This window comes from Xiphias gladius, chromosome 6 (assembly GCF_016859285.1).
Source record: "Xiphias gladius isolate SHS-SW01 ecotype Sanya breed wild chromosome 6, ASM1685928v1, whole genome shotgun sequence".
NCBI lineage: Eukaryota > Metazoa > Chordata > Actinopteri > Istiophoriformes > Xiphiidae > Xiphias > Xiphias gladius.
In genome coordinates this window covers 29270260-29295605 of record NC_053405.1, presented here as the reverse complement: position 1 = coordinate 29295605, position 25346 = coordinate 29270260, and the positions used below count along the sequence as shown (strand labels likewise).

General features: G+C 40.1%; 1 protein-coding gene across 2 annotated transcripts in view; it reads right to left on the bottom strand.

The window, feature by feature from the left end:
• Nucleotides 1–1557: 1557 nt before the first annotated feature.
• LOC120791069 (calcium homeostasis endoplasmic reticulum protein) overlaps nt 1558–25346 on the bottom strand; it is a 28144-nt gene continuing 4355 nt past the window's right edge. Inside the window, exons 3-20 of one of the 2 annotated variants that reach the window (XM_040129213.1) lie at nt 18731–18769; nt 16753–16922; nt 15916–16053; nt 15648–15799; nt 14836–14947; nt 14225–14314; nt 12327–12600; nt 9796–9959; nt 7828–8082; nt 7424–7619; nt 7043–7284; nt 6433–6566; nt 5390–5476; nt 5070–5222; nt 3711–3824; nt 3532–3626; nt 3186–3371; nt 1558–2871 (exon numbers count right to left, since the gene is read on the bottom strand). In XM_040129213.1, the coding sequence (XP_039985147.1) occupies nt 2834–2871; nt 3186–3371; nt 3532–3626; nt 3711–3824; nt 5070–5222; nt 5390–5476; nt 6433–6566; nt 7043–7284; nt 7424–7619; nt 7828–8082; nt 9796–9959; nt 12327–12600; nt 14225–14314; nt 14836–14947; nt 15648–15799; nt 15916–16053; nt 16753–16922; nt 18731–18769 (2639 nt within the window). In that variant the 3' untranslated portion in view covers nt 1558–2833. The remainder of the gene's footprint in view (nt 2872–3185; nt 3372–3531; nt 3627–3710; nt 3825–5069; nt 5223–5389; nt 5477–6432; nt 6567–7042; nt 7285–7423; nt 7620–7827; nt 8083–9795; nt 9960–12326; nt 12601–14224; nt 14315–14835; nt 14948–15647; nt 15800–15915; nt 16054–16752; nt 16923–18730; nt 18770–25346) is intronic. The other variant, XM_040129214.1, reaches the window with a different exon arrangement.

The window sequence follows — 25346 nt, the reverse complement described above, 5'->3', positions numbered from 1 at the left end:
TTAGGTGGAGGGACTGTGGGGGCCATGGCTAAACCTTAAGCTTGGGTTTCTTGATTTAGTCCATTGTGCATTTTGAGGTGTGTTTAGGATCATTTTCCTGTTGTAGAAGCCATCCTCCTTTCCTCTTCAGCTTTTTTACAGAATGTGTAACGTTTGCTCCCAGAATTTACTGGTATTTAATTGAATCCATTCTTCCCTCTACCAGTGAAATGTTCCCTGTGCCACTGGCTGCAACACAAGCCCAAAGCATGATTGATTCACCCTCATCCTTAACAGTTGGAGAGGTGTTCTGTTCATGAAATTCTGCTTCTTTTTTCTCCAAACATACCTTTGCTCATTGTGGCCAAAAAGTTCTATTTTAACTTCATCAGTCCACAAGACTTGTTTCCAAAATGCATCAGGCTCCTTTAGGTTCCTTTGAAAACTTCTGACGCTGAATTTAGTGGTGAGGACACAGGAAAGGTTTTCTTCTGATGATTTTCCATGAAGGTCGTATTTGTGCAGGTGTTGCTGCAAAGTAGAACAGTGCACCACGGCTTCAGAGTCTGCTAAATCTCCCTGAAGGTCATCTGCAGTAAAACAGGGGTTCTGAGTTGCCTTTCTAGCAATCCTACCAACAGCTCTCTCTGAAAGTTTTCTTGGTCTTCCAGACCTCAACTTGACCTCCACCGTTCCTGTTAACTGCCATTTCTTAATTATAGTACGAACTAAGGAAACGGCTACCTGAAAACGCTTTGCTATCTTCCTATAGCCTTCTCCTGCTTTGTGGGCATCAGTTATTTTAATTTTCAGAGTACTAGGCAGCTGCTTGGAGGAGCCCATGGCTGCTGATTGTTGGGACAATGTTTGGGCTGTCAGAGTATTTATAAAGCTTTGAAACTAGCATCACATGGCCTTTCCTAATGATGACTGTGAACAAGCCACAGCCCTAACAAGCTAATTAAGGTCTGAGACCTTGATGAAAGTTCTCAGAGTTCATATCTCTTGGGGTGCCCAAACTTTTCTATGACGCTCCTTGGCTTTTTTCACTCTTAGATTGTACAAAACAAAAATAATACACTAAGTTACACTATTGACTTGTAGGTCAAAATGTAGACTTAGGTCATATAATTGACTAAGTCTACTATGACAAAATTATGATAGGCATTTGAGTTGAAAAGTTTGACCTTTGGATCTTTTCAATCCCAAGTATGAGATCGCCAGGCAGAATTTGGACTCACCGGGAGTATTTTTATTTTTAGAATTCCTACATTTTCATTTGTTTTCTTTTTCTGGTGGAAATGGGACTCCATTCCAAACAACATATTTTAAGCAGATGCATGTCTTCACTTTTTCAATTCTGGAAAAATGGCACAAAAAAAAGATACCACCTACACTGGAGTATGGTGATGCTGAACTAGGTCATCAGTTATGTACATTCCATACTTATTAATGGTTGCAGAACAAAATCCAGCTGCAAAAGATAAAGAATCCACTACTCTGACGGATGACAAAAGTGTTGTTCACTGAATATCGCCTTTTCCTTCAACATCTACACGTAATCAAAGAAAAGGCACATTTGAGAGTCAGAGTTGTTTTTATTTAGGTTATGTCCCTATGGTGATTTCATATTTATTACTTTTTGTTTTGAGGGATTTATTTTAATACTAAAACTAAATGACAGACTTACATATTTCCATCGAAGTAGTCATTACATGGAAAAGTATAACCATAATCAACAGTGAAAAACCAACAACCAAAGCCACCATACCTTATTCTGTTTTTTTTTGTCCTAAAAAAGTCAGTTCACATAAATGACAAAAATCATTCCACTTACTCCTAGTGATATCTAGAATATATAAATCTTCAGTTTTATTTGCAGAAGCTACGATAAATTCACCAATAAGATCTTTGACACCACCCACAGTGAGCAGTTTTCATCAGGACTATTCATTCAGCAGAAAATACTTCCATTAGAAAAATCTAGATTAGTGAGTAGATGTCATTTCTGGAAGAAAAACATTGCTGTTGAGTTTTATAAAAGATTTTTTTTTTTTTTTAATTATCTTCAAAATCCTCAGCAAATAAAACTGAAATCATTTTATGGAGACACAATGAGGGGCAAATGATATTTTTTTCTGAATCGGTTGAACTAATGTGAAAACTGTGCGAAACCCAAATTAAAATAATTAACAAACTTCAACAAACTTTAACAAACCCCATTCAATTATTGTCATGTCTGTATAAATGAAAGAGGTCCACTCACTTTCAAAACAGCATTTGACTTTTTTGTACTCTGAATTTTTTCTCAAAATTTGTCACATTTATTTTCTGTAGCTATCTTAAATGTTAAGGCAAAATATAAGTCACCTTTCTATTATCAGTCTATACACTGAAGGAAGTCTGAGACTCTTTTTTAGAGACTGTTAAAAAATTTCAAATCCAAAACACTAGGAGTGGAAAAACTGTGTGAGCAAAAGTGAGTGCTACATTACACTGTGTCCAGTGTCCTTGAAGACTGCTGAATTAAAAATCCTGGCTGAGCTCTGCACTGTTACGAGTGTTAATGCTCACTGTTCCATCTGCAATGTGATGCTTACTGCTAGGACACACCCATCCAAGCTCTTAAACTGAGCAGAGAGCAAAAAGGCTTTGCACTTTTTCACAACCTTTACAAGTGTGGTGGTACTTTGTATGTTATTGTCACTCTGGTTTCTGCGGAAAGAGGAAAGATTTGGGACTGCTGACTAAACTCCTGGTCCGAAAACAGACAGATCTGAAAAGCCGATCTGAAATTCCAATCCTTGGTGGAGGTGGTGACGGGGAAGATGTTGTTTGACGCCATTTGAAGACATCAGTCAGTTGAAGGGGCCTCCTGAGGTTCCCGATTCACTGAATCAAGAAAAGAAGGATGAGATCAGTTAGATTTTGTTTAAAGATTATAGTACTCTATGTAGCATGGTAATCTCATCTTGTTTCATAAAAATTGCATCAATTCCAGAGGTATAAAGATAAAGTGAATTCCAATACATTTTCATATATGTCTAGGCTTTGAACACAATATGACCCCTACAAACAAAATATCCAGAAAAAATATTGTCTTTTCCTTGTGCCAAAACAGTAAGAGAAACTGGCTTATCATGGCAGTTAAATGTGAGCGATATGGAATTCCATTTCATATCCAACATAGAAGTCAGTGTATGCACCTTCCTCTCGTGCCTTCATGCGAGCGACAAAGTTGTAGCTCTTGTTCCTGCGATAGTTCTCATAAGGGTCATCCAACGACACACCCACACCTTTGTACTGGTCCCATTTATCCCTGACATCTCCTCCTTTGATGGGGTCCTGGATGCCCTGTTCTTTTGCCCCCAAACCACCTGAACCACTCCAGCCTACAGCAGACAGGACAACACAAGAAGAATGGAAGGAAAGCTAGAAATCACTGCATACAGTATGTGGTTCATTTTACTTTGGTGTAAAGTTCCCAAAGAGTCAGTCCAATTCATAGGCAGTTAAAACGTATGAAATAAAGAGAAAAAAGAAAGCGCATACCCATCTTCATCAGGAGCTGATGGCCCTTGTTCTCCTCCCCTAGCCTGGTATCTGTAGACAGTTTGGAGGGAGGACCACCCAACACTGATGTGGAGCTGTTGAGAGCAGGAGAGGTGGTCATCTATACTACAGTTAAGAGTCTTTTATATTAGCACCTCAGAGCAGTAAGGGGGACTTACGGAGGAGAGGAGCTACGGGATTTGGGGCCACGGCGTCTCTTGGTGGGTGAACGTGAACGGGATCTGGATCTGGAGCGAGAGCGACTCCGAGATGATCTGGATCTACTCCTGGACCTATAGAGAGGTGGATTAAAGTACGTAGTATGCCAGGATTAAAACACATCAAGAAGAAAGCTGGAAGAATTATTTACTCTGCTCATATGGAGCGTGGAAGCCACTGAATCTGACTCAGTGTAGCAGCACATTAACACAGCCACTTCAGCTACACATGTAAAACAGAAAAAAAATAGACTTGAAGGGTATATATGCTTTTGGTCACAAGTGAAACACACGCCATTACATGGCCAGTGTAGACAGCTGTATTAATTAAAACATAAGCATGTCTGTCAGACACCCATGACATGGATAACTCTAAAGCGTGTAGATAAACCATTGTTCTCCCTCTCAAAAACTTCCCAATGCAGGAAAGTATCCATTGTCACAGGTTCTTCCTGTATCAGCGCTGACAGGGACATGAATTCAGAATAAATGTTAAAGAAAAATCAATAATTTCAACTCTGCTTCCTGCATGTCTGTCCCACAACTGCTTATTTCACTTTCTAACGAACAATAAAAATAGTTGGTCCCTCCCTATGCACAAGTAGAGTTCATTACTATTTTGAAAAGATTTCCATGGGTGTTTCTGAATATGATTCCTCATGATTTAAGAGATCACATTCCAACATACATACAGTAATGTACAAAAGTTTTAAACACTTCAAATGTTTAGTTGTTTTTCTTATCCATCAGGCAATACCATCAGGGAGGCGTCTGATCAGTCCCAGATTCATTCCGCAGCAGGACGGGTGCAAACACACAGCCAGAGTCAAAGAACTATCTTCAGTGATAAGAAGAAACAAGGAGTTCTGCAGCAGATGTTCTAGCACACCAAAGAGCCCTGATCCTAACATCATGGGGTCAGACTGGGATTACATGAAGAGGCAGAGGACACTGAGACAGCCTAAATCCAGAGAACTTTGGCAAGTTCTCCAAGATGCTTGGAAAAACCTACCTGCGAAATTTCTACATCAATGTAGATTTGATGTGCGAAACCTACCTTGAGAAATTGTGCACAAGTGTACCGAGGAGAACTGTTTTAAAGGCAAAGTGGGGGTCACAGCAAACACTGATTCGGTTTAGTTTCTTTCTCTGTGTTTCTTTTTTGATTGACGTTCATCGGTAACTAAAAATTATTCATTCCATTATTTTGAAAGCCTCCTCACTTTACATTTAGTGCCTAAAACTTTTATACAATACTCTATGTACATATCAGCATAAAGGTATCAAACAGATGTCTGTGTGATATGTGTGTTTGCAGACCTGGACCGTGAGTAGGAGCGGGAGCGGCTGTGGGAGCGGGAACGAGATGAGCGGGACCGTGTCCTGGAGGACTTTGAAGAGCGAGAGCTGGAGCGAGACGAAGACCTCCCTCTGCTGCGAGAGTGACTCCTGGAACGACTGCCTCCACGACCACTGGAAAGAGTGTGGCATACAGGGAGGGGGGAGGTTGACAGGTACAGGTGGGGGGTATTAAATTGACATCATTAACATGTGGGTCAGGTGTCTCCATCCCTTAATACAGAGCAGTGACACCCCCCCTACAAAGGATAAGGAAGACTTCTGGAGAAGAGGAAGCTCACCTGTTGCGTTTCTCCTGTCCCTTTTTCCTCCTGGCTCTCATCTTGGCCCTGAAGAACTCATACAGGCCGTTCTGCTCCCAGCCTTCACTAGTGGAGGAACAAACCACAGCCAGCTGTAAACTCTATGACCTGAGCAATTTCTATCAGAACTACATAGATGCTGCTTGAGGTAACTGCTGCTGCTACACAACTACTGAAGACAACCTGGTGGTTCCATGGTGCTCTTTTGCTAGCTACTGATATGCTGTCATTTCTCAAACTGCTTTGTAATGAAATCATAAAATACGAACGCATAGCTGGAAAAAAAAAGCCTAATTCTGACTGCCTAGCATAGCTAATAAAGGCAATGCAAATACAAATGGAGAACTTGACAAGACGAAATACGGGACTGGAAGGCCAACAGTGAAAAGTAGGCCCCATATGACTGCTGTAGAGTTGGTTCCCAATAAATCCGTTTCATTTGGGATCCGGTTCAAGGTTGAACTAACCCTAACCCTTTCTCCTTGCTCTTTTTTCTTTGCAATATCTTAAACATTTTTAACCCACCACAGACTGTTGCAACTTCAAATTACAAATATTGCCTGTTGCAGATTATATCAGCAGTAGATAATTAACATTAATTGCTAGAGATATTTGCAAAAAGGCAAAAACAAAACTTGGCTATTATCTAGTTAATGTGCTCTCTACAAGCCAGTGTCTGTTCTTAGCCAAAGATCATTTGTTAATTATACTTAGAAATGTCAGTGTGGGATAGGAAAAGACTTGGGTTCAATAAGCTACAGTGGCCACTCAGGACAAAGCTGGCATTCAGGTAAAACTAATCAACATAAATCTAAAAACACTCAATGCATCAAACAGAGTTCTCTCTGTGTTTTCAGCCATTCACAGTGAAATGCTCAAATGACAGAAAGCTGTTAAATCTCTGCCTTTCATTCAGCTAACAACAGCCACTTGTAACTAAAGTGATTAAATTCTGATACACTACCCAAATTACAATTTAAATTTTTGTATGATCCCTCATGCAGACGGAGTGCCTGGAGTACCTGTTTCTAGGCCGATCATGGGATGGAGGGCTGTAGAAAGCTTCAACAGCAGCAAGCAGACGATCACTAGGTGGCATGGGTGGAGGCAGTCGGATGTCTTTAGGGTCCAGAGGTTTATAATCACAGTCCTCAAGCTGAGCAAAAGACAGTACAAGAAAGATCATGAGACATGCAGGTTTTTCTGCTTTGGGTAACGGAGTCTAATGCGCCAATTCTAAAACTGTGCTGATAGTGGATAATTCTTTTCTTATTTTTTAAAACTACAGTACTCTGAAAGAATTGGATGGGCCTATTTCATTATTATAATCTGCGGTATTTGGAAATTTCTCCGTCATTAGTTACTTGCAGTCTTAATTAAGTCTGTTTTCCAACTTGTTTTAAAAAGTACTCTGTAAACTACTTCCATAGTCTTGGATCTTAACCATTCTGTAAGCCACTGTGGCAGTGCTGTCTCAGTCTTTGCCATTGTTCTTCTCTCCTCTAGTAACATTCAATTAATGCCTTTCTTCTAGCAAAAAAGAAATGTCATCACCTGAGAAGTTTAAACAGCAGATAACATTCTAAATACTTTTTCATGCATACGTCCTCAAATCAGAAGCAACTGCCTTACTTTGACCAGTGGAGCCATGAGACCAGCTGGCAGGTCAAAGTAGGGTACGTTTGGCACAAGACTTGGGTCATCTTGGACTGGATGCTGCCGATGTCGCATGTGGGGTGAATGGCCATTGAAGCCATGGGGGGGTGGTCCAAAATCCGGGTGCTGGCTCCCACCCCACGGAGGATGATCAGCCCCCATACCTGGGGGAGGGAGCCTCTGATTGGGATGGTGGTGGGGAGGAGGACCTGGCATGTCTAGCAAACAAAGTTGGATATTTTTAAAATACAGGAGGAAAGTTATTCATTAAATTCAATTATAGGCGCAAAACCAGTTAGTTTTACAGATGTATTTGAGTAGAGTTACTTATTAATCACTTTGTCTCTCTGCACTCACCTCCAGGATATTCTCCCTGGGCATAGTCAAAGCGGTGCGGGGTGTACGGCGGCCTGTCGTAGTGGTGTCTGGGAGGAAAGTCATCCTGCATAAATCGTGGCGGGAAGCGTCCAAAACTGTGTGGTGGTGGAGGGGGCTGGTTGAAAGGAGGTGGCTGCTGGTGGGGAGGGAAGGGTCCTCTGAAATGGGGGGGTCTCTGTAAAAATTAAAGTTAAAGACAATACAGTCATTCATGTAAAAGAGCAACATTGTGTCCTTTCCACAACAGCAAAAAGTTGAAATTAGAGTTCAGACCAGGATATACTGTAATTACTGATGATACATGTAGAGCATGCAATACAGTAAAACTGCTAAAAGAAAACAAAGCAAAGGAAGTCAAATCACAGTAATCATCTACCACATGCCTGCATGCGTGGAGGAAATGGGGGCTCCCTCTGGCCCCAGGGAGGCTGGTCAGGCTGGTTCCCCCATGGTGGCTGCTGGTCATATGAGTTCCAAGATGGAGGGCCTGGTTCAGATCCACCTGGACCGCTCCAGGGGCCTCCTTCTCTGGGTGGACCTCCACTCCAGTTCCCTGGGTCCCTCTGGTCATTCCACATCCCCTCATGGCTGTTCCATGGAGGGCAAGGAGGTGGAGGCTGGTTTGGGTCAAAAGGAGGCTGGGGGGAGAAAAATTCAGAAAGCAGATGCAGATCAGGAGGAGTCCCCTGAAGGGGGCAGGACTGAACCTACCTCAGGGGATGGAAGCTGCTGTAAAACAGGGAACAGGGGAGGGGATGAGGCTGGACTCAACAAAACAAGATCAGCTGTACTACAGACACTAGGAAAATATTTTCCACTTACAAAAGCCTCCCCTTGAAAGCCTGTGAGTGCTTAGTTCCCTTTTCTCAATATACACAATCTCCCTTGGTCTGAACACCCACTCTCATGGATTCTATTACTGTTGCTTTGCGTTATGCTATACCAATGTGCAACCCAGCTCTATCTATCCTTCCCACCAGGTGACCCTACTGTCTCAGTGTAGATCACAAGTCTGCAAGAAATCTGGATATCATGACTGATGCTCAAGTAACTTTCACTGAGTATGTTGTATCTGTCACTCGGTCAAGTCACTTCACAATATATTACATTAGCAAGATTAGGTCTTATGTTTGAGCTCAACTCCCTTTGCGGTAATTTCTTGCCTTGACTACTGCAACATCCTTCTGACAGGACAGCCAGCATGCACAATAAAACCTCTGTAAATGGTCCAAAATGCAGCAGCACATCTGTTCAGCTCATGTCACTCAACGTTTCATTACACTCCAATGGCTCCCTGTTGCTGCTCACATTAAAATCAAATCACAAATGCTCACCTATAGTGAGGTCACTACCACGGCAACCACCTACATGAAGTTCCTGAATGCATGCATTCAGGTTTATGAGGCCTTTCATTCACTATAATCTGCAAATGCACGATGAGTAGTCCTACTATAACTGTGAGGCAGGTAATCTCAATCCAAACTCTTCAATGTGTGGTGCCTCAGTGGTGGAGGTTGTTTAGCTCCACAGACTCGGTTGTACTAGCAGAATCCCTTTCGCCTACCTACCTCTTCCAAGAGCACATACCCACCTAATATACTCTTTCCCTCTCTGTCTCAATCCTTCTTTATCTTTGAAAAAAATTGCACCTGCAGCCTTGTGGAACGCGTGCCAGGTGGAACATGGAACTGAGTGTTCCTATTCTCAAAGGCCTCACCATGTTTAACGTGGCTTAGATTTTAAATGGTAAATGGACTACACTTATATAGCCCTTTTCTATCTTAACGGACAAAGTGCTTTACAGTTTTCCCCTCATTCACCTGTTCTCTCTCACACACACACACACACACACACACACACACACACACACACACACACACACACACACACACACACACACACACACACACACACACACACACACACACACACACACACACACACACACACTCCAACAGCCACGCAAGGTGCTGGTCTGCCCATCCAGAGCAACTTGGGTTCAGTGTCTTGCTCATATCAAACCACTAACCATGTGGTTAGTGAAAGACCCGCTCTACCTCCTGAGCAACAGTCACCCCCTGTACCCCCTTTATTATAGATTTGATATGCACTTTCACAAAAAGGTCCTGCAATATGGCAAAATTAATAAAAGAAAATGTAGGTGATGGAAAGCAAAAATGAGAGTGAAAGCAAAAAGTGCCTACAAAGACTCTAAGAGGGTATGCATACACACACACACACACACACACACACACACACACACACACACACACACACACACACACACACACACACACACACACACACACACACACACACACAAACACACACACAAAAACCCAGGTCTTTACCGGCTGGTTGGGGTTCCAGGGGCCCATGTGCTGGGGGTCATACCAAGCAGGCTTGTTAGAGGGGATATCTGAGGGTCCACTGGGGTTGCTGGGATCCTGTGGTCTGGAGGAAGCGCCATCAAACTCCCCTGGAGGAGGACCCGATATGGAAGGCTTCACATCCCCTACACACCGCACACACCAACACATGCAGGTCACATGCATGCCACAAACCTATACAGCAAAACTTAACAAGGTAAGAAGAAATTTTCCTCCAAACAGTTGAGGAATCTCCAGGTGCACACGAGTAAGACTTAACTGTTATGACCTATTATGCATTTCCTTATTTTCTGCCATGTACAGTATGTAATGTTACAATGTCAGATGTTTGTATCAAATGTGGCCAAAGTTTCAAATAATGAGGTAAACGTTTGAAAAAAAGTAATCCCTGTGAGACAAAAGCTCGGACATCAGACTAGGTATAGGCATTTAATGTAGTCCAGCATACAAATAACCAACGGTGCAGGTTTACTATATACTATATAGTATTTTACTATATATTTTTTTTAGTGCATTTCCCACACGTACAACTATTAATGGGCATATAAGGAAAAAAATTTATTTATGGATTGTGATTGAACTAATTGACATTGATTAATGGGCGTAATATTTACTGCACAGAGATGCTGAGGATGTTCCTGTTGTCCACTCTCATATTCCGGATCAGATTCAGGCTCGAACATGTACAGATGGATTCGAGAAGTTATTATTTCCAATCAATTATGCTCTCTTACTTAATAGCTTTACTGTTTGTTTTCAGAGCCTCCACACTGGTAAGAAGATGAGGCGGTGCTGACAAGCGCTTTGTGCGCTGCCCCTCGGCAGGCTTCCAGATGTTCCACCAATCATAAGAAAGTGGGCTTTTAAGGAGGCCTGAGCTAATATTGTCTGTTTCAGTTAGAGGCGCAACGAAGGGGCTGCATAACAAACAGTTTCAGATAAATAAGGACTTTTTTTTTTTTTTTAACTGTGAAACATGCATAGCTACTCTAGTGTAGTGTAAGTCCCAGAATAAAAAGCTGGAAATTAGCATAATAAGCTTTTAAACACCAATTTTTTATTTTAAGAAGAGTATGGCCATATTGTGTTAATATACAGCACCATAACATTTTGGTTTTGTCATAATGTAAACAATGAATCTGGTTCCATGTGTCATTCTGTGCCTCTGCTTGTGTCAAGTGAGTGTCTTCTCACCAGCTTGTGAGGTCATAGGTGGGACCTTTTCAGGCTCAGCAGGGGTAGCTAGCTGTGCTACAGGGGCAGGCTGTGGTTGCTGCTGTGGTGGTTGCTGCTGGGGTGGCTGCTGCTGGGGTGGTTGCTGCTGCTGCTTTAGGCTGCCAACAAACTCTTCATGTTGGGTCTTCAAAGCCTGGATCTGCTGCTGGAAGGCCAGCTGGATCGGCTGCACCACATAGCGTGCTCTGTTATCAGAGATGCCTGATAGAGAGGACAAAGGGGTCACAGTGTAATCAGTGAATGAAAATCAATACGGGCTTCATTTTCCTGAAACAGGTCGCACACACCAGCCAAATCTCCAGGTGCACACGAGTAAGACTTAACTGTTATGACCTATTATGCATTTCCTTATTTTCTGCCATGTACAGTATGTAATGTTACAATGTCAGATGTTTGTATCAAATGTGGCCAAAGTTTCAAATAATGAGGTAAACGTTTGAAAAAAGTAATCCCTGTGAGACAAAAGCTCGGACATCAGACTAGGTATAGGCATTTAATGTAGTCCAGCATACAAATAACCAACGGTGCAGGTTTACTATATACTATATAGTATTTTACTATATATTTTTTTAGTGCATTTCCCACACGCACAACTATTAATGGGCATATAAGGAAAAAATTTATTTATGGATTGTGATTGAACTAATTGACATTGATTAATGGGCGTAATATTTACTGCACAGAGATGCTGAGGATGTTCCTGTTGTCCACTCTCATATTCCGGATCAGATTCAGGCTCGAACATGTACAGATGGATTCGAGAAGTTATTATTTCCAATCAATTATGCTCTCTTACTTAATAGCTTTACTGTTTGTTTTCAGAGCCTCCACACTGGTAAGAAGATGAGGCGGTGCTCACAAGCGCTTTGTGCGCTGCCCCTCGGCAGGCTTCCAGATGTTCCACCAATCATAAGAAAGTGGGCTTTTAAGGAGGCCTGAGCTAATATTGTCTGTTTCAGTTAGAGGCGCAACGAAGGGGCTGCATAACAAACAGTTTCAGATAAATAAGGACTTTTTTTTTTTTTTTAACTGTGAAACATGCATAGCTACTCTAGTGTAGTGTAAGTCCCAGAATAAAAAGCTGGAAATTAGCATAATAAGCTTTTAAACACCAATTTTTTATTTTAAGCAGAGTATGGCCATATTGTGTTAATATACAGCACCATAACATTTTGGTTTTGTCATAATGTAAACAATGAATCTGGTTCCATGTGTCATTCTGTGCCTCTGCTTGTGTCAAGTGAGTGTCTTCTCACCAGCTTGTGAGGTCATAGGTGGGACCTTTTCAGGCTCAGCAGGGGTAGCTAGCTGTGCTACAGGGGCAGGCTGTGGTTGCTGCTGTGGTGGTTGTTGCTGTGGTTGTTTCTGTTGTGGTGGTTGCTGCTGGGGTGGCTGCTGCTGGGGTGGTTGCTGCTGCTGCTTTAGGCTGGCAACAAACTCTTCATGTTGGGTCTTCAAAGCCTGGATCTGCTGCTGGAAGGCCAGCTGGATCGGCTGCACCACCGCAGCGTACTCTGTTATCAGAGATGCCTGATAGAGAGGACAAAGGGGTCACAGTGTAATCAGTGAATGAAAATCAATACGGGCTTCATTTTCCTGAAACAGGTCGCACACACCAGCCAAATCTCCAGGTGCACACATAAATGGGTGTGGCACAATGTGAAAGAGAGACAGAATACATTAATAGTGAAAGGAATACAGAACCAGCAGGTGGACTTGGGGTGAGAATCAATCATGACAAATCACAAGCTTCTCTCATCCCCTTTAGAAGCACCAGCAGGTGAGAAGGAGGGACAGAGGCTAAGGCCTCTGAAAGAGAGAAAAAGGTTTATCACCTCGTAGCACCATACTGCAAAATTAAAAATACATAACGTATCAAATATTAATATACATCGGCCCAAATATCAACAGATGTACAGTATATTGGAGCTGCAGCAGCTAGAATGTTGGCATGGGGTGTTACAGTTGTGCAGACAATTAATATAGACTAATTAATACATTTAAAATCTGCTGCTTTTCTCCTCCTCTGCGTATTTGAAAAGAATTATGTCTTTAAAGAGACCAGTGTCTCATCAGAAGATATATATAATTAATGAAGGTATCAACTCTATGTCTGCTTTGTCTAAAGTATGCAGGATTCTGGAGTTGTGAATTTGATCTTCTGCCATGGGGTTGGCTCTGAGGAGAAGGATACATAAGTGTACATAATCCATCGAAAAAATGGAGGGTGTTTCTACCATCAAAATCTGCATTTTGTGCATTTTTCGTTATTTTGATCATTTATTGCCTCTTGCCTTCACTGTCCAGCAGCAGCCCTGCAACTTTATTTAATTTATGGGTCAGGTCAGGTAACAGGTTGAGTTGGATCCTACACTGACTTAGAGATGATTGCAGGTAACAAATCGCTTCATATTGGGCTTTTCCAGTATGTGGCGGGTGAAGGTTTGCTGGACCCAGGCAGGATTCTGCTCCACTGATTTAAAAAAAAACATCATACAGCATACAAGATGGATAATTGTGTGGTGTTCCTGATTATATGGATACACATCCATGCACAGAAGAATATGAATGCAAATGGAAAAACTGACCACTCACTGTAATAATCCTCTTGACATGACAGAAATAAATATTTGTACTCTCCAGAGAACAATCCCATTACTCCAGATAATTTTACTGTTAAACTTGGAATCTTTGAGTAACAGCTTTCCAGTCTGATTTTTAGATAAACACAGAACATTAATTATCATTAGATTCTGACTTATCCTGTCATCATGTCTGAAGATTTAAATAATTGGGTACTAACAGCCCCTCTCTCAAATCAGGGACTGTAGATGAAACACACTGTTGTGTGATGACTACAGGTATTTAATCAACTGCATGGAAAAGACCCAACATTCCACAGGTTCTCCAACCACGTCATTGGATTACGTATATTATTCCTAAGAATCTTCGTCACTTACATTAAAAACTGTATATTGATGCACCTATCAATCTTGACACAAACACTTTCTCTGGTGCTGTGTTTGGAAAGTACCAAGACACAGATGCTAAAAAATAGACTAGCGCCTGAGGATAACTGCATAAAAACAGTATTTGCCCTACCCCTGGCTTCTCACTGGCAGGAAAATAGAGCCATAAGTCTTATTCCACTCACTTGGTACTGGCCGAGGCCCAGTGCTGGATTCTGGAGCTGCTGAATGGTCTCGTCATCAAAGTACCCATTCTTCTCCCAAAGCTGCAACAACTGGGAAGTAGGAAATGGATGGGAATAATCGGAGAAAAATAACTTTACAATTAAGGATTAACAATTTTAACCAAAAAGAAAATGCTGAGGAACCTTTATTTGCCAAAGATCTATATCTAGCTACTTCATATACTGTATGCATTTGTCTGAATTAATATTAGACTGCAGTATTGTTTACTGATATACAGCATGTGATTGAGACTGTCCTTTTAAGAATAGGCACACCGCAGTCAGTGCAACCGATGTGATAATATTCATTATACTATAAATCACTACAAACTGACAATAAGAAGCCCTTATACTGAACTGACTAAAATTAAGAAATGATCAAATTCCATTCAATGGTATGTGAATATGTTTTATAATACATTGTATTACAATTATTACTCCTATCATCTGTAGAGTTGAATAAAGACGTTGAAAATGGACAAAAAATCCTGTTGGCAGCTTCAATTAAAAAACCACACTGGTCTGTTCCTAGTATAGTATGTGTATCCTTTTAAAAGTCAGAAGGTGTTTACCCTGGTGATCTTCTGCTGCTTCTCTTCCTCTACAGCCAGGAAGCTGGTGCAGTAGATGGGAACCACAACTTTCTGCAGTGCTGCCAACAAATCCTTCTGCTGCTTCCGCTGGCTGGGAGGACACATTAAAAACACACTAGGTTTCTTCTCATTAAATCTTCCTACCAGAACCTTTTTTAATGGCCAAATAAGCTTTTTTATACAAAACTTGGCTTGGCTGCCAAAAAATGGTTATTTTGACTACTGATCAATGACACAGTTATGTTTTCAATTAATCAGGTGATCATTTAGTCTATAAAATGTGAAGAAATAATGAAAAATGATGACGCAGTTTCCCAGAGGCCGCTGGGACGTCTGACTTCTTCAATTGTAATTCCAAAACCCAAAGCCATTCAGTTTACAATAATATGAAACAGAAAAAAAACAGCATGAAATCTGCTAATTGGAGAAGCTGCAACAAGGGACTCCCTTTTTGCTTGATAGCTGATTTTAAAAATTCATCTATTATCAAAATTGTTGTAGTTTTTTTATACATTAGACTGCTCGATTAAACACTGACACATTGTTGTTAGAGGAGCTATTTGTCCAACTCAAGCAGTTTCATTGTACCTCATATACAGTTAACATTTATGTGAATACAATTTTAAAAAATTGAAAGTAGTACGCACCCAGTACCCAAAACCTATGCTTGTTCAATGTCCGGTACTACTGTACACATAGTAACTGGTTTTTATAACTGTATGTGTTCTTGTACAAAGTGTAAAAGTGAAGTGATCCACATGTTTTTAATTTGTGTATACAGGTTTGTGTACCAGTGATGGAGAACGTCATTGGTTAAATAGATGAGATGTAGGCGGAGTTCAAAATGTGCTCCATCGGCAGTGATACGGTTGCGAAGATGTGATGTCATCAGGTCACAGTGCTGTGGAGTCTTGGCGTTGTTGAACATCCAGTTCTTCCCAGCCTGAGAGGAACACAAACACAGGAGTGAGATATAAAGCTTTTTCATCAATTACCTTAGGAAAATAGGTATGTAAGTATCCCTAAAAAAAACAAAACATCTCATTATGGCCGGCTTACAGAGATAGCATCTTTGGTGCAGGTGTCTATGATGGGCTGCAACAGGTTGTCAAACTCTGTGATGTCCAACTGAGTTTCCAGCAGCAGTTTTTGGGTCTGCTGCTCCATAGCCAGAGCTATGGCTGCAGTCACTTGCTCCTACATTGTGAAAGGCAGAGAAAAAAGCATCAGAAAATTCTACCAACCATTATTCTTCAGCCTGCTTCTGTTCTCATGATGTTCACCTAAGTGTAACAAGAGTTAGCAGGAAGGAGACAAAATAGTAGAGGATGCCAAACCAAAGTTGGTTTTCATCAGGGAAAACGAGGGCCCGTCACACAAAGCACTTATTTACAGGGATATATACAAGATACTTTAACAGTGAGGAGTCTAATGGGGAGCAGAACAACTACATTTCACAACGTTATTCATCATTATTATTCTGGAATTTTCATTCATTTAATTACATATTCACATATTACTTATATCCTCTGCATGTATAAAACTTCTGATCCATGCTTTGCTGTTTGTAGAAATAAGGTTACTCTTCTGCATATAATTTAAATTCATCAGGGTTTAGGTCTTAAAAATAAAACGTTTATCTATACTATTAAGGCAGACTTGTTTTCATAAACACATTTCAGCTGTGTTTATCCATTTGGTAAATATTACCTCAACAAAAGAATTTGTCTAGCCACTGCAAAAATCCCTTAGCTGACAACTTATCTGGCTCACTGCTCTGAAATTTAGGGAAGTCCAAAAAAGAGCATTGCTCTTTGGTGGCAAAAAGGATAAATAAATCATTCCTGAGGGGATGTCCTCATTGCCAGATTTACTAATTTCTTCCCTGCTCTGTACCTGTCTGAGTGTGTGAAGATGCTGTTCCTGTTGCTGCAGGTTCCATTGGCTCTGTTGGATGAGCTCATCGATAGAGGGTGCAGCAGGCGGAGGAATGGGAGGTGGAGCAATCATTGGCATCGGTGGAGGAGGTATATCAACCACCTCTTTGGCACCCGGGTTGTACATATCTAAAAAAAACAGCAGCAGGAAAACAGTAGACACTATGAAAATCTAAACACTAAAGTAAAGCTTTGATTTCAAGACTAAGGTTGGGAGGGTTGATGCTGTGTGTGAGATGCAAGAGAGAGTCCCAAAGAGAAAGATGGATTCCATAAATCATACACGGGGCAGATATTGTGTTGTTTGTTTACACAAAACTATTTCAATCAAACTGACCTTTAAAGGTCAAATAAGACGTAATAGCTTTCATACAGCAAGCAGATGAAACGCTCCAGAAACAAAGCAAAACAATGAACAAATTTTAAGAGACATGCAATCAACATTAACATAACCACTGTCATCATTCCTAGCGCTGTGACTACTGCAGAAACAACTGCTGCTGAGAGGAAACATGATGGCATCTCCAAAAATCAAGATTCGGAAGCACAAAGGTTTGCAAAAGCAGAACAGAAATATTAGGTTACTCAACTACAGCCAAGCTACACGATGAGATGAAATCATATTTCCACAGTTTCCAAGAAATTGAAATATTTTCTAACAAAACTACAAAACTGTTTTATGTTAGACAGAATCCCTGATCTACAAATCAAGCTGTAAGTCAAAAAAATATTTTATTGAATTTTAAACATATATATTCTAAATAGGGATGTCCCAAGTTGATAAATATTGTGCTGATCAGGGAATCACTGATAATATTGGCCATATAAAACCTGTCAATTTTTAATCCTGTGTTTAATGTGGGTCATTAAGATCGGAGTATGCAAGCTCTCAACAATGCCCCATTGCCCTCAGTTAAACACTGGCTCCACAAATCTAATATGTATGTTTATTTTACACCATTAGTTTGACAGCAGTGTGGCATGGCAGCAACAAGAGCTAAAAGGTGGAGCTGCTTACAATAATTAGCAGGACTTAATATGCTGGAAATTAGATTCTTGTATATAATTTCTGAACTCACAAAATATTTAAAAATCTTTCCTACCATATTTCCCTGTCATCAAATTGTAGTTATACCTTGTAGTTATACTTTGGTCCGCATTTACTGTAGTCTTAATTTATCCTACAGTAACATACCTCCTGTTGTAGCTACTCAACAGTGAGTTTATGATGTTTTTCTCCAACAACATCAGTATAATATCATAAGGACTCTGCATCTGTTCGTCCAACCAGGTGCTCTACAGGTAGCAAACAGGATAGGCAGAATAGTCATGCCACATCCAAATCAGGAGGGACACATGAGCCCAGCAGTGTGAACCAGCTCAAACAGGAGAACACTACTTGCAAAGGCATCATCGCCCACTGCTGCCACTCTACAGTTACCAAACTAGGCCTGAGATTGTGGGAGTGAAAACTTGATCAAGACATAATTTTTCCAAGAACTGAGACAATGATGCAGATATTAGTATCATGAACCCAGCACCTTTTTGGGTGAAATCGTGCAGCCCTTACAATACAGCTGCTCTGTATCATAAGCAGCACACCAGAGATAATCAGATTAAACAAGGCCTTGCTCAAAGATAAATCAACAGGCTCCTACTCTTTTTCTGATCAAACCTGACAGATTCAGATGTAAGATTAAGCACATTTGGATCGGCATCATCAAGAAGATATGCTTGAGATATCTTCAGTCAAACTTCAAAACAACAGCACAAACTCAAAAAGAATAACATTCCAACATGAAAAATGCAACTGAAAACAAAACAAAAAGCTTTCAAGCACAAGTGTGATAATGTCCAGCAAAGGTGTGCAAAAACAAAATGTGACTTTCTAACTGGAGTTTTGAATTAATCTGACAAATCTGGTTCCAAATAAATACCTTCAGATTTATACTCCTCCCCATCATGGGTAGAGGGATCTAAGTGGAGAAAAGCAAACTTTAATGCATTTTAGTGGTATTACATACTGACAAAAGAACTCCATGCAAACCTGCACAAAACTGTGCTTTTATTTCCAGGCTGCTGATCATCTGACTATCATTCAGTGACCAAACCTAGCTGTGGGTGCCGTAAGAAGGTCTGACTACCTGTACATAAGCAACAAGTGGCATTAAGAGGCTGATGAGTCAAAACAATGACTAAATACATAATGCTACAGTTAAATAACTTCACCGATTCGTCAAAAAAAAAAAAAAAAAAAGCATTATACCTGTTCCTTTTCTTCAAGGCAGTTTCTTCAGTAAAATAAAATGACATGTACAGTAATTTAGTTTTTTCCCCACACCTTCTCATCTCTCCCCCATAACTGGTCTTAAAATGTGTAATCATTTATCTATGTCCCTTTTTTGCCCTGGGAGCAGTTTTTATTTCCCTCAGAGTACTGTTGTTTTTATGATAAGAGTATAGCAAGGACAAGGACTGGTTTATGTGGCTATTTTCTTCCATTTGGCTTTGCTAGCGTGCTGCTTAAATGAAGTGCAGCCAGCATATGAGGAGGTAGGTCTGAAGTTGAATCTCTATCAGATGATAATCAAACACCAGCAAGTTGTAACGATATTGTGCTAAAGTATAATTTCATCTTTTTTCATCATTAAAGTACTGGCAGAGAGAGTGCGGTACATTTTCTATTTGGATTCAGCCACTAAAAGCCATGTGAAATATGCGTTTAACAGTCTTCTTCACACTGCTTTTAGGAGAAGGTACTGTGTTTACATGTCGCTCTGAGACATTGATTTAGATTAACATAAGGGCTGATTTATGGTCTGTCAGAACTAGTTTGTAAGATGTGCTGTCTGACCACATCACGCATCAGAAGTGTTTATACCTGATATCAATAGCCAAACATGAAGGCAGAGTGAAAAGCCTACCATTACAGAAAGGGGGGAGAAGCGATATTAGTGATGGTATTTTTTTTTTTTTTTCGCACATTAATCGGGATTTTTATTTGAATGATCTGAAATTCATTTTCCTAAAATTCCAAAACCAATCTTTGCATATGTGCCTTTTCTCAGTAAATATGTACACCTGTGCTAAATATTATGTGTATGCAGTGGTTACATGTAAGTGGTTCACTTAGGACTGCGTGATGTGTAGAATGTGTTCTGTGTAGTGTTATTACAATATGCACAAAAAGGTTATTTTAAGTTAAAAAGTAACATAGATGTCAGCTGGCTATATGAGCCACCTTGAGTCATAACAGTCCCGTAAACTATGACGTCAAAAATTACAGTCTTTGTGGACCAGCCACAGTGTACAGGACTTAAGCGACTCAGGATGGTTAGCTGACTCTGGTCATCTAGTAGCACATCTAGAAATCACATTTATGAGGGGTATGGACTGAAAAAAAAACACTCCCCACACTGATCTGAGCTCTTGGTTTGTGTTTGTTGAAGAGATATTATCTCTGGCTACGAGACGTGAAGCCATGGAAGTCGAGTGAACAGTGTGTGGATTCTACTTCGTTCCTGCCAGGTAGCTAACACTAGCTAACAGCTGTCTGCAGATATCAGGCTGATGCCTTGTCAACACAAACAGTGCAGTGAATGAATCACTGAGCAGACTTTCAGCTTCTGTCCCGTCTGTGCTCAAATTGTTCATTAAAGTGGACATACTGTAGTTAGTTGAATCTAATGATGCTGACAGTCCATGCAGAGCAGTATGGGAAAGCTTTTATTTTTTAAAATATGCCGGATGACGACGCACTTTTAATTGGCGCAGGTTTTTTTTATTATTCCTGCTCAACTGTTTTGCAAATGTAGACCTAAAAAATATAGATGTATCGTGTTTTAGTAGTTTTTGCATTTGCCAAGGAAAACAAATCCTTGATCCACAGTTTTATAACCAGGAAATGTGTTCATAATTTAGCCCATTTTGTGTACTTAAACAACATTTTATATTCATGGAAATATAAATTCACAGAAATTCAACGTCACAGGATAAATTCTGAGAAGCGCTTAAGGCAACATTGTTATTTATCTGGTGTTAAAGAATTTAAACAAATAAAACAAATTGATTCTGGTCTTTGTGAATCAAATCAAACCGGGAGATCAGTGCCAATATCCAGCCCTACATGATATTGTTTAAAAATGGGGATAATGCCACACATTTTCAAACAATCTTTCCAGGGAGTCGTTCATACTGTTGCACTCGACTGTACATATGAAAAGCGCCACAAATAGTTGTGGAACAAATTAAAAAATAAGAGCAAGAGAGAGATGTTCCATCCTTTGCTCCGTTCTTACTTCTGTACAGCTATACAGCTGACCAATCAGAGTGTTGTGTGAATGTTGGTTTGTCGGTTTCGTAAAATTAAAGAAAAGGTTGACACGGACCCCAACAATCCGCCATCAGAACAATGCAGTTTTTCGACAGTCTGAAAAGCTGTTTGGATGGTGTATACTGGCAAATTTTTTGTGTGCTAAATTGAAAAGATCTGGAAACTAAGCCCACATGCTGGTAAGGCTTTAGAGCACATCCAGTGTCAGTGGAGATTACAAAGAACAATCAAAAGAAGTGCACTGATGGGAAATAAGAGGCTGATGCATGCAAGCTGTGTCCCAATAAAACAACTTCATACATGGAAGGGTGTGGCCTGCGAGTGGATAGAGGACAGAAGATGGGCTGAACCTGCTCCTCATCCCAAAATTGCACAGTCTAGAGAAAATTCACCGTAACATTATCATGACCCACCCCAATCCTTCAAGAGGCCAAATCTAATGGCCTTTAACAACCTAGTCATGCAGTCTTCATCACTTGTACATTCAAAATTTTCCAGGTTCATACTCAGGAAGTTGCCCTCAAACATCCAAAAAATTGGCAAACAACAGCAGTAAACTACCCAACTATCTGTGCGTACTTAGACAAGTTTTATAGGAAAATTCTATAATATGAAGGTTTACCATACAAACTCTCTCGTTATACTTCAACGCGTGATGGACAACTAGCAACCATTGCACATAATGTGATGTACACACACATAATGTGATGTACACACACATAATGTGATGTACACACACATAATGTGATAAGCATACCCATAATGTGATATACACACACACACACAAAATCATTTGTGTGTTAATTACGGTTAATTACAGGTATTCCTCTAGCATTGTCTTATGATAGCTATTCTTTTAAATAAAAGTTGTAGAGAAGATTTGACTGAATATAATTGACCCTTCGTGCACTTTGCATATGACTGGCTTCTTTATCTACACACAGTTTCCCTGGTGTTATTCACTTGCTGAACACATAGTTGAGCTAGTTATTAATTCATTTGATATTTTCTGCCTTTGCACTCTCACTTTCTTTTGATCCAGATGTTTTAGCAAACTATGGACCTATATCTAACCATCCCTTTCTCTGTAAGATCCTTGAGAAAGCTGTCGCCAACCACTTGTGTGACTTTTTACATGATAATAGTTCATTTGAGGATTTTCAGTCAGGATTTAGATTGCATCATAGCACAGAGACAGCACTGGTCAAAGGGACAAATGATCTTCTAATTGCATCAGATAAACTGTACTGTACTTGTCTTGTTAGATCTTAGTGCTGCATTAGATACCATTGACCATTAAATCCTACTACACATGCTGAACATTTAATTTGCATTAAAGGAACCTCTCTAAGCTTGTTTAAGTCCCATTTATCAGATCACTTTCAGTTTGTGCATGTTAATGATAAATCCTCCATACTCCATATACTCGAAAATTAGTCACAGAGTTCCACAAGGTTCTGTGATTGGACCAATTCTATTCACTGTGTATATGCTTCGTTTAGGCAATATTATTAGGTAACACACCATAAACTTCCATTGTGATGCAGATGATACCCAATTATATTTGTCAATGAAGCCCAGGGAAACCAATCAGTTAGCTAAACTTCAAGCATGCCTTAAGGACATAAAGACCTGGATGACCGGCAACTTTCTGCTGTTAAACCTAGACAAAACTTAAGTTATTGTATATGGCCCCCAATACCTCAGAAACACATTATCTAATGATATAGTTCCTCTAGATGGCATTGCCCTGGCCTCCAGCACCACTGTAAGGAATCTCTGAGTTCTCTTTGATCAGGATACGTCTTTTAACTCCCACATAAAACTAAACTTTTATCATCTATATAACATTGCAATAATCAGGCACATCCTGTGTCAAAAAGAAGCAGAAACACCAGTCCATGCTTTTGTTACTTCTAGGCTGGATTATTGTAACTCCTTATTATCAGGCTGTCCCAACAAGTCTATGAAGACTCTCCAGCTGATCCAGAATGCTGCAGCATGAGTACTGACAGGAACTAGGAAAAGAGATCACATTTCTCCTGTGTTAGCTTCTCTGCATTGGCTCCCTGTAAAATCCAGAATAGAATTTAAAATCCTCCTCCTCACCTACAAAGTCCCTAATGGTCAGGTACCATCATTTCTTAAAGTGCTCGTAGTACCCTACTACCCCACTAGAACACTGCACTCCCAGAACACGGCTTACTTGTGGTTCCTAGAGTCTCCAAAAGTAGAATGGGAGGCAAAGCCTTCACTTATCAGGATCCTCTACTGTGTAACCATCTTCCAATTTGGGTCCAGGAGGCAGACACCCTCTCCAGGTTTAAGAGTAAGCTTAAAACCTTCCTTTTTGATAAAGCTTACAGTTAGGGCTGGCTCAGGCTTTTCTTGAACCACCCGCTAGTTATGCTGCCATAGGCCTAGACTGCCGGGTGACTTCCCATGATGCACCGAGCTACTCTCTCCTCATCTTCCTCTCCATCTGTACACATTCATATCCCATTGAATCTCATTACTAACTTGACTTCTTCTCTCTCCCGCAGTTTTTTGCTTTCGTGTCTCTCTCCTCCTGTTGCTTTTTGCAGGTATTTCTGCCCCTGATGCTACAGAGTCTGGATCTGTGACTTCCAAACCACCTACTGCCCTGCCAGTGCTTCAATTATTATGATTATCACTACTATTATTTTTATATTTAATTTTATTAGTATTATTATTCACCATATTATGTAATTATCAGTTTTATTAGTAGTATCATTATTATGAAAAGTGCCCTGAGATAACCTCTGTTATGATTTGGCGCAATACAAATAAAATTGAATTGAACTGAATTTCAGCAAACACTACTTAGTTCCCCACATGTTCCCTTCTCACATACAGTAAGTCCTCTTTAGCACACAAGAACACATGCAGCTTTGGTCTGCTTGTGTCCATCATAACAGGTGCATACAGACATACATCTCATTCACTGCAGAGGACAGAGGACACAAATGACCAAATAAAGCATATATCAAATGTTGATGAAAATTTTCAGTTTATTTTAACTCTGGTCTTATACTTTTGGCCATAATTTCTATCAGTAATGATAACACTGTATTCAAAAAACTAACTGCTGAATTTCTAAACAAAGTCCAAACTGAGTATTACTTAGTCCCCCAATAAACTACAACAATAGGACCCAGTTTGTATGAAACCAGACTTTTCCCTAACAACCTGATCTCCACTACAAGGCCACAAAGATAGGTGAGCATTCATGTCACAAAGTCATGCTGCCCTAGGATACTGATTTGGGAAACAGTCATGAAAAGTACGTTTATATCTGATTAAATTATAACCAGACAGGTATGTATGTTTCTGTCTAATCCAGAAATTATATCAATCATATCAAAGTACTTCATCAAATTAATAAAAAATAAAAAAAACATACTGAAACCCATTATTTCCATTAAGAAGTTCTGCCTATTGATTTTCAACATGAGCTATGTTAAACTTGTGCTAAACCTATGTAACAGCAAGGCAGGGAACCCAACTGACATGGAATGCAGGTGGCATATATGAAGGCAGGTGAGAAATTTCTATTAGCTGATAATCAAACATCAGTAGGTTGATGGACATGCTGTAGTAAACTATAATTTTACAGTACCGTTTCCATCTGGATTCAGTCATGATATGCCATGTGAAATGTCCTTTTTTTACCTCCACCAAGGAGGTTATGTTTTCACCTGTGTCTGTTTATTGATTTATTTCTCAGCAGGATTACGCAAAAACTACTGGAGTGATTTGCACCAAACTTGGTGGAGGGATGGGCCAGGGTATTCCCAATAAATTTTTTGGCGGATCCAGACTCATGTAATTTGAATTCCAATTTTTTTCTCTGAAGTCTGGTGTACATTGTTGGCCTTGGTGGAGGTCTGCGCTGTACTGAATGACAGTTTAGTTTAGTCTGTTTTGTTTACACTGTTAATACATTTGTTAGTACATTTTTTGTTTATGTGCCTCACAGTGCTGATGATTTGGGTTTTGGAGCACACCCATTGCCCACAATGATCTAATGCACCCAGAGACATTGAAGGAAATGGATATATTAAATAGTCTGGTATACATGGTATTGAAAATATCTGACAGCTGATAAATTTATGTCATGTTGTAGTGTATGTAGTAATTCTGCCCGCCACTAATAAGAACCACGTGTAAATACAACTAACAATGAAACTGAACACATA